The 13,257-nt window shown below is 36.7% G+C and overlaps 1 protein-coding gene across 4 annotated transcripts in view; it reads left to right on the top strand.

Annotated features, from left to right (window-relative positions):
* LOC136344591 (cysteine-rich motor neuron 1 protein-like) overlaps positions 1-13,257 on the top strand; it is a 110,599-nt gene that overhangs the window by 49,585 nt on the left and 47,757 nt on the right. Inside the window, exon 2 of one of the 4 annotated variants that reach the window (XM_066292211.1) lies at positions 2,584-2,617. The exons of 2 other annotated variants lie outside the window; for them this stretch is intronic. In XM_066292211.1, the coding sequence (XP_066148308.1) occupies positions 2,584-2,617 (34 nt within the window). Of the gene's footprint in view, positions 1-2,555; positions 2,618-13,257 lie in introns of those variants that run through there. One more of the 4 variants, XM_066292210.1, reaches the window with a different exon arrangement.

The following is a 13,257-nucleotide window of genomic DNA, read 5'->3' on the forward strand; positions in this document are numbered from 1 at the left end:
TGTTCCTTTTTACACCTCCCCCATATTTGTGGTCAGCTACTGTATTCTACTTTTATTTTTCGAAAGTATTTCTTTTTTCAATTAGGAGACTTTTAAGCGCTCTTGTATTCAACTGACGTCTCCATTCGTTTTCTAGATAAGTACATATTTGCAAAGATAACGAATAATAGATCGAACAGAGTCCCAGTGATCTTTCGTACTTTGTATATACAGTGGCGAACAAAAGTATGGAAACATTTTATAATTTTTAATGCAATTTAATTCCTATACGTAGCAACATACATCAGTCAAGAAAAAAGTTGTTTTTTGGAATATTAACTTTATCTAGAATATGTACATAGATAAAAATAAATATATTAATGTATTTATCAGTCTTAAAAAAAACAATATTGTAAAAAATGTATAAATTGACCGAACAAAAGTATGGAAACATTTTCTTCATTTTAGTCTAATCTCAAAATTTGTTGATTAAAGTGACTATATTAAGGTTTCTGCTTCTAAGATTTTGTTGAAAATGCCGAAGTGTAAATATTACAGTGCTGAGTTCAAGCGAAGAATAGTGACCATGTACACAAACGGAACAAAACAAATTTATATTGCAAATGCATTAAATATACCTCGGGGAACTGGTCATAAAATAATTAAGAGGTATTTGCAAAGAGGAACAGTAGATCCAGCAATGACATGTGGAAGACCTCGAAAAACAACCCGTAGAGTGGATAGTGCAATCGTTAGAAAAGCTAAAGTCGATCCAAAAAAATCTGCTGTGGCGATAAAAAAGGAGTTAAAAGAGGAATTTGAAGATATTGATGTATCGGATATGACAATTAGACGTCGGCTTGTAAGTGAAAATCTTCATGGTAGACGTGCAGTTAAAAAGCCACTTCTTACAAAGCGACATACACAAGCGAGATTAAAATTCGCCAGAGAACATAAGAATTGGACTGAACACCAATGGTCATTAGTAGTTTTCAGCGATGAAAGTAAGTTTAATTTGTTCGGCAGTGATTCTACAGAATATGTTCGAAGACCTCCAGGACAAAGATATGACCCAAAATATTTAATTCCCACCGTCAAACATGGCGGTGGAAATGTGATGGTTTGGGGTTGTTTTACACGATCTGGTACTGGACCACTAGTGAAAATAAATGGCAAAATAGACTCCAAGATGTACTGCGACATCTTACAAAATCACCTATTGACATTTGAAGAAGATCTACCGTTGGCATGGATTTATCAACAGGATAATGATCCAAAGCACACCTCGCGATTATCTAAAAATTGGTTTTTAGAAAACAAAATACGGGTGTTGGAATGGCCGTCACAATCGCCTGATATAAATCCGATTGAAAATCTGTGGTACTATTTAGATAAGAAGGTCAGATCCAAAAACGTTAAAAATCGCGATGAATTTTGGGCAGTATTGGAGGAAGAGTGGAAGGCGATTCCCAGGGACCTCTGTACAAAGCTTGTTGCCTCTATGGGACGAAGTTGTCAAGTCAAGGTAATTGATGCTGAAGGGTATCCAACGAAATACTAAAACTTTTGAAAAACCTTTTAATAAAATAGTACATAATATAATTTATTTTCAACAATTTGTAAGTAATGTTTCCATACTTACGTTCGGTCAATTTATAGATTTTTCACAATATTGTTTTTTTTGAGACTGATAAATATATTAGTATATTTATTATTAGTTATGTACATATTCTAGATATAGCAGATATTCCAAAAAAAGACTTTTTTCTTGACGGATATTTATTGTTACGTGTTGAATAAAATTGCTTTAAAAAATAGAAAATGTTTCCATACTTTTGTTCGCCACTGTACGTATATGATACATTGTAAAAGTGATTCTAAATGGTGAATGTCCCAAGCAAAACATACACTTTTAGAAGGTCTCTAAGAATTAAATTTCAAAGTAAGTCGGGTATACCACACTTGAGAATAAGAATAATTCAGTTTAATATTTGCATAGAAATCATGAAATATTGTCTCAAAAGGCCCGCAATAACGTAAAATGTAAAATATTCTCTCGGTCGTGTCTCGGCACTGTAAAGAATGGTTTTATTTCCTTCTGAAATTTAATCAATATGCACAAAAATCTCCTTAGAGGGCCAAAAAAAATTAATTCCCTATAGATTACTTATAAAAATTTGTAAAAATATATCTTATAAAAATGATTAAAAAAAGAACCTCAAATGTAAGTCCATTATTTCATTTCTGAAAACAAAAAAGACATTTCAACAACTTTTAAAAAATTTTTCAGAATCTCCGACACTGTAAAAATGGTACCAAAACTTCTCTAATACTCGAGCAAAATGTGCTTGGATATTGCCTTAAAATTTCGAAAGAATTCCTGATGAAAAGGCCTGACATGGGATATTAGGATGTTTTGAAGAATCTGAAGTGGAAAAATATGCAATTTTTTCGAGTTCGAATTTCTAATAAACTTCAAGAAGTTCGAACTGAGGAAACCAAACGAGAAACAAGGAAAATTAAATACACATTCCGTTTTCATCAGTAAAATCACATCCTGTGTGGTATATGAAAACGGTTTTAATTATGTGCTTTCTGTTTCAGGTAAGCTGCAACCAAAAATCAACCAAAAGATTCGGTAAGTAAATATCTACTGCGTAATTGACTTTTTTTAGGCTGTTTCATTAAAGTTTGGGAGTTTTTTTGAAGTTAGGTCATCTTAAAGAATCTAATTCCGCGTGAATATTATTATTTAAGCCAACAAAGTATGAAACTTTCCAAGTCAACTCATGCATAAAAAGCTCCCTATTCTTTCGGCTTTCCTAGTTTATCCAGGGCGAGAGCTTAATCAGCTAAACTACATAGGCAGCCGTTGAAACGAGACCAAGACAGAAAAAAGTTACAAGATTATCTCGTTCTAATAAAAACAAAATCCCATCCGATAGGTTTTGCGTTAAAAAGCAGGAAAACAAATTTAACTTTTCTCATAATAGTAAACGACATTTTGTGTAAAAATGTATTTTGCCCCCTCGGACTCTTCGTCTCGTGGAATATTTCACGTTTGCTGACGTACTCGTAGGCTTTGGCCAATAAGTCAGGTACTTCCTTGAGGTGGGATATAACTAATCAAAACTTCACGGGAGGGCGCGAAATAAATCGGCTCATAAATATTACTCACGCGTTTTCCCCATAAGGATGTGAAAGGGTGCGACTATATGACGTCTTCCTTATTTATTACCGTATTATTCCTGAACTCTTTCGGCTTCATTTTCTACTTGCACCCACTGGTGACTTTTTCATCACCTTCTCCAATTTTCCCTTATTTAATTCTCTCTCCGTTCCTTAGTAGTTAGTTTATCACTCACTTTTCAATTCGAAATTACGAAATTTAAAATTGTTTCCGGCCTTTTTCTATCGTTTCCATCACATTCACCTACACAAATCAAGGAACTATTTATGTTGCAAAATCTGTTTCATATAATCAGTATTTTAATTGATGCAAGGCTTCTTCAATGGGACTCTCAAAATAGATTTAGTAACAATTTTAATTAGAAAACCACTTGTCTAAGCCCATACAAATAATTTACAAATATCATGTGGGATGAAGGAATGTTAAGAATTTTAATTATGATCTATTTCGAGATGATAATTCCTATTTGCACAATCTATATACTTCCATTGCTATTGGGTGAGAGTGAAACAAAGTGTGCCCCAAATTGCAGGAAGAAGGAACAGTTAATCACGGTCATTTATAATTTGTCAGTGTTCATGTTTTACGTATAAATTATAAATTAAAAATTCCTATAAAGACAGGATTTACAGCTTCCGAGGTACTCGGTGCCTGAGGCAAAGCGTGGGCAATCGAAACCTGCGTCATTTGATTAAAGCTAACTTTCCACTGCAATGAAGATGGTTGTTTTAGGTACAAATGTGCGTTAATCAAGGGCGTTTAATCAACTATCATCCAAGCCAATCAACATGCACTGATTGCACTAACAAACGGTCAAACCAATTAGGAGTGTCTGACACAACAGAGATCGGTAACAGATCAAAGGCCTTCTAATAGAGCTAGGAGAGACGATTAATTGACAAAACAACCAAACGAGGAGTACCAAACAACGTGCTGGCATTCGAACTTTTCTTTTTCTTTGTCGGTATTATTCAATACACGAACCCGACTTAAGCGGCGCTCATCCTTTTATCTTACAGTGATTCCTTGTTTGATTATCTCTCTTTGACACACATTTGGTCCCATGCTTCAATTTGAAATAATGCGAGTCTGAAACAACTCTATTAAACAAATAATTATGCCTTGAAACTTAATTTTAGAATCATCAAAACAACAAACTAAAGTCGATCTTCTTATCTTGTGTAAGAACTTATTTTTGCGGAAGAGAAAATGGGAAATGATAAGATATTTAGGGGATTATCTTAAATAAATATTTCCCATCGGCTTAAAACTGCTCCAGACCCATCTCGAGTCTCTCGTTGAAGTTGTGGTCCTTAAAAGTTTGCAAATAAACGTAATAGGAAATGCAAAGTTTATTATGCTATTTCAGATTCAAGTGTTTTTAATCCTACATAAGAGTTTATTTGTCAGATACAAGATACATGATTCTCTTCAATGGATATATTTGCAATATAAGATGATTCATATGTGAAACTGCGAGTTGGTGCCATCCTACATTCCGTCAATCCATACTGCAGCAATTTTTAATTAAAAAAGATGATCTCTTAGCTCCCGCTTAAAACCAGGTCCATCATAACCTCCTGCTTCGTCCTCTTCCTCCGGATCCAAAATCAAATTAAGACATATTTTTCGAGAACATATATACGTTTTATTGTTTCAACTGAGGATCAGAACGAAAAAATACAATATAGTAGTGAAGATTCCTTGGGACGTTACAGTCGGTTCTGCCATCATGAAAGGTTTTATTAACTTCGTAGTTAAGTGAACCTTACATGATGGATATTTGGCTAAGATAAGTTTCCCTCACTTCCTGAAAATCCTCTCTTTGATAGCGTTTGTCCGTGTCGTCATTGATGGTGTGGTCCATCTCCATCTGAAATATCTGGGACAGAAATAAATTGCTCAGTTGTATAGAACACCAGCGGCTTGGCAAACCATCATTTGAAATTTACATAGAATGTTCTCGGTATTTCAGCGGACTAACAGCAACTGCGAAAAAAATGTAAACAATACTAATGGCAGATTTGAGGGTTCGTGCATGTAATGGATATTTTCCAATCACTTGAATTGATGTGAAATATGTAACCAGAAAGTCCTATTGGCGACTTATCGGAAGGCTTCGGAAATATTCCACCGTGTAAGTCCATTTTCCCAGATGTCAGAGTAAGAGCTGATTGCAGATATGATCCATTTTCTTCACAGATACAAAAATCCGTTCCTTTCGTCGTCTCCGGTTAATTTTCGTCCCTTCTAGCGCTGAACATTTTAGTTAAAAAACAGATCGTTTTTCAAGAATTCTGTCGGCTTTTGTAAAGTGCAAATAAATGTGACAATCTTGTAAATCGAGTTGCACTCATGCTATTTTTTTAAATTTCCAGATGCATAAAATCATTGCCGATTCCAGAAACTGCTCCCAACTCCAACGAGGCAAAACTAAATTTTGCCCCAGCACAATCACGTCCCAAATCCGCATAAAAGGCAATAGCACTTTGCGTCTTTGCATGCAAAATAACGAATGGCTGCTTCTTTTTCGACAAAACAATATTTTACGAGAATCGCCCACGTATCATTCCAGCCTAAGTGCAGATAGCTCGCTCTAAAACATTGATGAGATTAGAACGCTCTCTGCATATTTAGAGCCATTGTGTACCTGCTTAACTTAAATGACGAACACGATATGTCGTAAATTTTCAGACACGTCTCCTTATAGCCTCATCATTATCTAAATTTGAGTGAACACTGAGGAGTAATAGCAAAATTCTCGTTATGTGACATCGCCACTACTCTTAATCTTCTAAGTGTTTTTATGGAAAATCCTTCGAAAATCCTCTTGAAAACCGCAAAGTGGAATTACTTTGAACGAGTTTTTATGCACATGTTGAAACAGCGCCTAGTCATATTATAAAGAACTCTTGTGGAATTTAATTAAAACCCAGCTCGCTTAATAATAAAAACACTCGTTCTGTTAACCTGCCCGGCTGGATGTACACACACTAAACTATAGAGCACGGAATTTTATTGCCTGGACGTTGGTAGAAGCACCCTTTTATAATTTGATTTGCAAGAAATACGATAAAAGCACATGGAAAGTGTATCTACACATTTTGTTTTCTTTGGCAGGCATCGAACGCATTTCGTAATGGGAATTGACAAATCCTCTCTTCCACGAATATATGTGAATACTCAGATGAAAATCGAAAAGCTCAATTGAATGCGTTATATTTTTCCTAATTGTCGAATGTTTCCAGTCGTTTCCGCAACAAGTGCAAAAGGTGAACTTGGATACGGTTGCCAGCTCTTCATCTTTCTGCAACACCTTCAAATTGATAGACAATTTCCCCCTACGGCCTCCTCTGCTTGTCCGAACTGCCCTCATTTCATTTGAAAAGTTTGCGCTGTAGAGGTGTCCCGTGTATATTAATTTTCCACTGCGGTTTGAATCAGATGGTCTGTGATCGTGATGGTTGAAGTTTCTTCTCGACAGGATCTGCATCGATGGTTTTGAATGCAATCGAAAATTGCATAACTTGACCCGAGTATTTCCAAAAGTATAGGGTGTCTCATAATACCGGCCAAAGCTGTGGCTCTGTCATTTATAAACGAATTTTGATGAAGTAAAAACCGGACGAAATCACATTTTTCAGCAACTGAGTAACGTCAAAGTTGTTTTTTTCTTAACTCAACTTCTGCTTCAGGATTGCAAATAGGACTCCATACTTTTTTTACACTTTCCGATGGATTTTTTTCTGATATTAATTGTGTATGACAATTTAATGTTAAAACAAATACAAACTGAAAAAAAAAGTTCATTGAGCACAAATAGACACATTGGCTTAAGTATTTCAAATCCGATGTTTTTTCTGCATTTATCAATGCATTTATCGAAGATTTATACTTAATAATTGTCGGCAATAACAACACTAATAACCCTTTTTGTTGCACTAAAAAACGAATTTGCGATAATCACACTTGCAACATAAATGCTCACAAAAATTCATAAGGAAGACTGATGCGGTTCCAATAGTTAAGGGCGGCTTTATTTTGTGTATTGAGATAGAATTAAATACCGATGATCGCAGAATAATGCAGACGGCCCCATGACGATATAGGTGCTTACATAACTCACAATGTCCAGGATACATACGGCTACATAACGCATGTTGTGCAAATTTTTCAACTTTTTCAATTAAAATTTTTTTCGACATTAACCTGTCGTACAGCATTGAACTCAGGAGAATGTTGTCTACGAAAAAATGTAAATATGGAGTTCTATCTGAAATTCCGAAGTTGGCGCCTGAAGCAAAAGGAGTTGAGTTGAAAAAATCAACTTGCGCGTTACTCGGTAGTCTGAAAAATGTCATTTTAATTTGTTTTTAGCTTTTCAAAATCCGTTCATAAATAACTGAGTTAGAGCCTCACCAGTTTCTTTAAGGCACCCTGTAAATCTCTGTCAAGTTAAAAGGTACTTGAAAGCCTTTTCTGGCGGTTTTGGTGTGATTGTCTCTCCGTGCCTAAATCGAAATATCCTTTTAATGGTGTTTCGGATTGGGACCTAAAAAATAGTTTTCTGTGTTCCTTCTATGGGAACTCCGAATGAACTGAGCACGGCGAATTCTTTGAAATCGAAAAGGAACAAATTTCTGATTTAAAAAATTAAGTTTTACGTATAATTCTAGTATTCTTTTCGCCGCGCTTCCCTTGTTGATCAGTTCAGGTTAATGTCGGCGAGAGAAAATGATAGTAGCTTAACCCGAACCAGCCCGAATCGGGTTCCACAACCCTTTGCAACCTCCTGAGGCGTGAAATTTCAGAAAAAAAAAACATACTGTTAGGAAAAAACTATACTCTTAAGGGAAAATGTGCCAATAAATATTTAGTACCAGTATGCGAAAAGACGTAATCCCCGCGTCTCTGCATAGCTTTTAGATATTCCCGAACTACTCCGCGGAGTATAAAACACGCTGCAGCATAGAAACTGGCTGCTACATGTTAATGTAAAACGGGACATAGCAATCAAAAGTGCATGTGTGCCTGATTTCTTTGGTGCATGACCCACTTGAATGCACGTGACGCTGATGGAAATTTTTTCAAGTTATGGGAGGAAAATCCAACGGCACTCTCCTGGCTTAAATGCGATTTACATTCCCTTAAAAACCAAAGTGTCCACGGCTCTGCGCTTTAATGCCTTATACGTGAAATCTGGCAAACCTTGGGGAGCCGCGTCAATCACGTAATCCTTCAGAGACTTTTCTTCACAGACACACATTCCGCGATGCAACTCACTGTGATGGAGCCCTAAGGGAACGGGAGATATTTCAAAAAAATTGTTTAACGTATTTCAATTTACTAACTGAATTGATTTCGCTAAAGCATTCAGGAAGCTATTCCGCGGGCAACTTTATTACGTTTCTTCTACGAGATACGAAAGAAATCACCTGAGAGTTATGTGACAGGTTAGAATCAGTGAGCTTGAAAGGATGTGATATTATCCCGGCAAGATTTATGAACCTTCACGATGGCAGCATAATTATTGCAGACTCGTACTTAACTGTATTTTATTAGTCCCTAGTGACGTATCCAAGAAAACACGCCGTCGAGGGGTGTTTTTGGAGCCATAATCGATGTGCCATTTCGAATCAACAGCTAGAGACAGGTCAATTAATGCTCTTCGGATGCTGGAAAAGTTCCTATGCAATTAAGACTAGTGGATAAAAGATAGCGCTGTCATTAGGGAGCTGACTAAACCAATTCAGAGACGTTGCTGCATCGCTAACAAGAATGTCGCCTTAAAACTAATTTTCCTGGGCCTGGAAATTACGTCTGGCAACGTGGCTGCTGGAATTAACAAACTCGAAGTCGCAGCTAATTGATGACGTAACAGAATTAGAAAAGAGGAGGATATTGGAGAGAGACGCGTCCAAAATGTTGACAAGACTCTCAATCGGGTGGGAACCGGAATTAGTTTTTTGCCGCAAAGGGAATTGCGTTTTTGCGGCCTCTTATCGGGGCTTATGGGAGCGAAGATCACGAGTGCCAATTAAGGCGAGACTTGAGAAAAAATCTATTATTGACCGAGGAATAGAAGGGGTAAATACGGTTGCTGGAGGAATGAAAGTGCAGGCCGAAGGGGTGTTCATACGTTATATGCATTATAAACCGTCGACGATCATAGTTCTTAGGCCGCAGATCCGATTGCTGTTTCGATATTCCTGAAAAGAATGATCAGTGTAATGGATCGTGTAATTTTACAACTTGAACGGCAAGTTATTGCTTGCCAGCCCTTGCAGATTGACCTCATGTTATTATCGTTTTATGTGATCAATGTGCGTAAATTTCGCAGCATCTGCCCGTCATCGTGCTGCCGCAACCGCAGGAACTATGACAAAGTGGCCGTAAGATCGTTACTTATGATAACTTTCTTTATACCAAAAACGTTTTAGTGTTATAGCACACAATAAATCTGGCATTTTCCCTATATATCCGTTAACGGCCAGGGCCCCCATCAAAGAATACAACATAAAATTCCTAACATATGTTACTGACTGATGGGGTGGACGACCATAACAGGCACCCCCGCTTTGTTTTGACACCGGTTGGATCGAGTCCAAACATCTGGCTCAATTTATATGTCCGGATTTATTTGGATTTTATATACAGAACAATCCTAGTGGGGAAATATTTTTATGGGAATCATGTGCTTATGATGGGGGACTCGATGAAAGGTTTATGCCTTATTCGCCTTCCGCGGAGAACTAATTAGTCGGAGCGTAATGGTTAACTCGTTGATGGATGCTGACAACACTTACATGGATCATTATCCTGATGTGACGGCACTTGAAGATAATCCAAGCGTCTGGGTTCTTTCAGCACCTTTCTAACATCACCTTAAGTGCCGAGATATCAACGTCGTGATAAATTTACCAAACGGCGATGGAAACGACGAAATAAGGGCGTTTCATAAGCTTGTTTCCGTGAAAGTTGTCTTCATCAGGTGAAGTTATCAGTAGTTTGATCTATCGGCCCTGAAGCAAATAAGTTTCAGTCAGTTTTACAAGCGACAAGTTTTATTACCGGAGAAATCAAATGAAGCGGAAAAGGAGGATTCCTTCGTCAACACTTCAATTTCTTTGAGTCGGGTTAAATTTGCCCTCAGACAGTCGGCATTTGCTTTTGTTAGAACTAGAAAAGCGATTGTGGATTTCCTATTCGAAAGCCCCGCACTTCCTGGTTTTGTTGACAAGTCTCGTTTAGTTTTATGCACCATTTGTTTTGATGCAATTACATTTTGGTCGGAACAATTTACCAGTTGGCCACAATAATTGTTGAAAGAGAATTTGTATATAAAACTTTTTCGAAAATTTGCCCAAATTTGGACTCGTGCAGAAGACGAATTCTTGAATCTGGACTCATGACCGTAACGAACCTTTGGCGTAATTCCAAGGAAAAATGTGTTATTCACTTCAAGGTATTATTCTAATCCCTCTTTCTTGCACTAAAGATCTTCTGCACGAGTCCTACTTTGACCGTAGAGAATTATTCCATACCAGAAGAAACGCTCAAAGTTTGCATGGCACATCAATCTTTTCATTGGTTATTCACGTTGTTGCTGAGTGCCGGAAAGCTGTAACAAGTCTGGTCTTATTAATTATTTTCGAAACTACATTATCGGCATTCTTTTATCAAAACAAGGTATTATCTAATTTTATGCCCACAAACTTTGAAAAATTACTTATGCATGCAAAAGTTTTTACTACAGGTGCGTGTTCATTGGCATTATCTAAGTTTGCTTTACTTATCCGTAATAGTGTAGCACTCGTTTCAGTTTTTGAAAAATCGTTTATTTTCCACACTAACAAATAATCAGTCAGCATCACCACAAAGCCCATTGCAGTCCATCCCTAACATTAAGAAATTAGTGTCTTCAGCAAAGTCGGTAATGGTTCATGCTATATTAGGGCGTGTCAAATTTGAAATACCATAAATATAAATTACGAAAAGTAATGAACCCGGTGTTCTGCCTCGGAGAACTCCATAGTTCATTATAAATCCTCTCGACTTAATTCTAATATGACCTTCATGTGGTTTCTATCAGACAAATATGCCTTTATACTAAGGTTTTTTAGTTCTACTATTGTAATTTTGTGGGCTATCAATGTCAAAAGCTTTAGATAGGTCTAGAAATGCCGGATGTCCCGGGCGAACCCTGGACACATGAAATGAACATGGTAAGTCGGTTTTTATTTTTTTCGGCTGCACGTATTATCCAATTGAAAGACTTTTACGTGGAGGTCATAGGACTCAAGACCGGCCATCATTCTGCATTTTTTTCAATCTTCTAATTAGAACCGTTATGGCTCAAGGGCTCTCGAAATTAAAAAAAAATTAATGTCCCTCGTAATCGTTCGAGGGCACCATTGGTCAGAGTCAAGGTCTGAATTAAACACGCACAGAGTCGCCAACGACATAAGTGTAAAAAATTTTATTCAAATGCAACAAGGAAAAAGTGAAAATAAATAAATTAACTACCTACATATTAAAGTTCAACCAAATAAGTGGATGAAAACAAAAAACATTAACATCATTCGCAAAAACATTTAAAGCAATTGCTCAAAGAGACCACCGATAAATCTGACCAATCGTGGTCTCGAACGATTACGCGGGACATTCAAATTTTTGAAACTTGGAAGCGGTTTGAGCCAAGACGGATCTAATTAGAAGAATGAAGAAAATGAGGAATGATGACCGGTTTTGAGCACTATGACCTTCACGTAAAAGTCCTTCTATTGGATAATTCGTGCAGGTGGAAAAAAATAAAAACGCAATTTCTCATGTTAGTGTCGCATGTCCAGAGTTCGCCTAGACACCTGGTATTGCTTTCTCCAACGACATTTTCTTATGAGTTAAAACGCTGTTAGTGTTGATTCGCCCTTCCCATGTTTGTTCAAGATAAAATTGCCAGAACCTTAATATACAGCAGACGTTGGATAATGTACACTAATTCAAACGAATTGTTGTTCACACCATCGAAATATTTACATTAGTGAGCGTGATTTAAATAATGGACGATTTATTAAAGGAACGTTTAATACATATATAGTATAACAAAATAAGCAAATGTTCTGATAGTATAGTATAGATAAGTATTTTTGTATTAAAAGAAAAATAATCTGCAATTTTAGCCTGTGTAAATTGCCGCTTACCATTGTCTTCCAATGTTTGTGTCCGTAAGTTACGAAGAACTAAAATATCCGAGTGTATGATACTCCTTTACCTTCAGCGCAATCTAAAATTTGATTAAAAACTTATATAGCTTGCACATCAGTCACTACACTTCTAACTTCGATGGGAACGCCCTCATCATCTTCATTGTCCATATTTTCCTCCTTATTAATGTCATTCGTCTGCTTGTCTTCGTTCCATAAATTTATATTAGCTGGAGTGCAAAAAATGCCGAAGTTCACTATTTTCAATGAATCAAGAACATTAGTATAGGATCGCAGTTGTTCCCTAATTACGCTCAAGGAGCCATCATCTTCATCTTGATTATTGGTACAAAAGAGATTGTTCCAACATTTTTAAATAGTTTGTTGATCAACTGCCTTCCAGGCCATATGCAAATTTAAATTAACTTCTGGTAATGTTACCTGTTTTAAAGCCTCAGATATGCTTTTGAATTCTTTGATCAGACAGACGAACGTAGGAATTTTTGGTAGTATAGTTTGATGAGTCTCATTAAGTTCGGGTCCATAGGTTGAATTAATGGAATTACGTTCGACTGCACGTACGTGGCAAGAATTGACCCATCCCCATTCCTCAGCTGTTACTCTGGAGGATGAACTGGTGCATTACCTAATGGTAACAACGCTTTTGTTAGAAGCTTCTATTTTTTCAGTTAATTTCCATTCATAATCAACAGGGAAGTGGAAATATTTAAATGAGCGCGAATTTTTTGATTTTTCTATTATCATTGGCTTTATTTTGCGTGTCGCCAAGAACTGTTTACGTTACCGCGCGTTCCGCTTGACCCTGTTGTACGAATTTTGTGTTAACATTAACGCAACATTTTCATTATCGTTTGTTTACGATAT

The sequence above is a fragment of the Euwallacea fornicatus genome, chromosome 17, assembly GCF_040115645.1.
Source record: "Euwallacea fornicatus isolate EFF26 chromosome 17, ASM4011564v1, whole genome shotgun sequence".
Classification (NCBI taxonomy): Eukaryota; Metazoa; Arthropoda; class Insecta; order Coleoptera; family Curculionidae; genus Euwallacea; species Euwallacea fornicatus.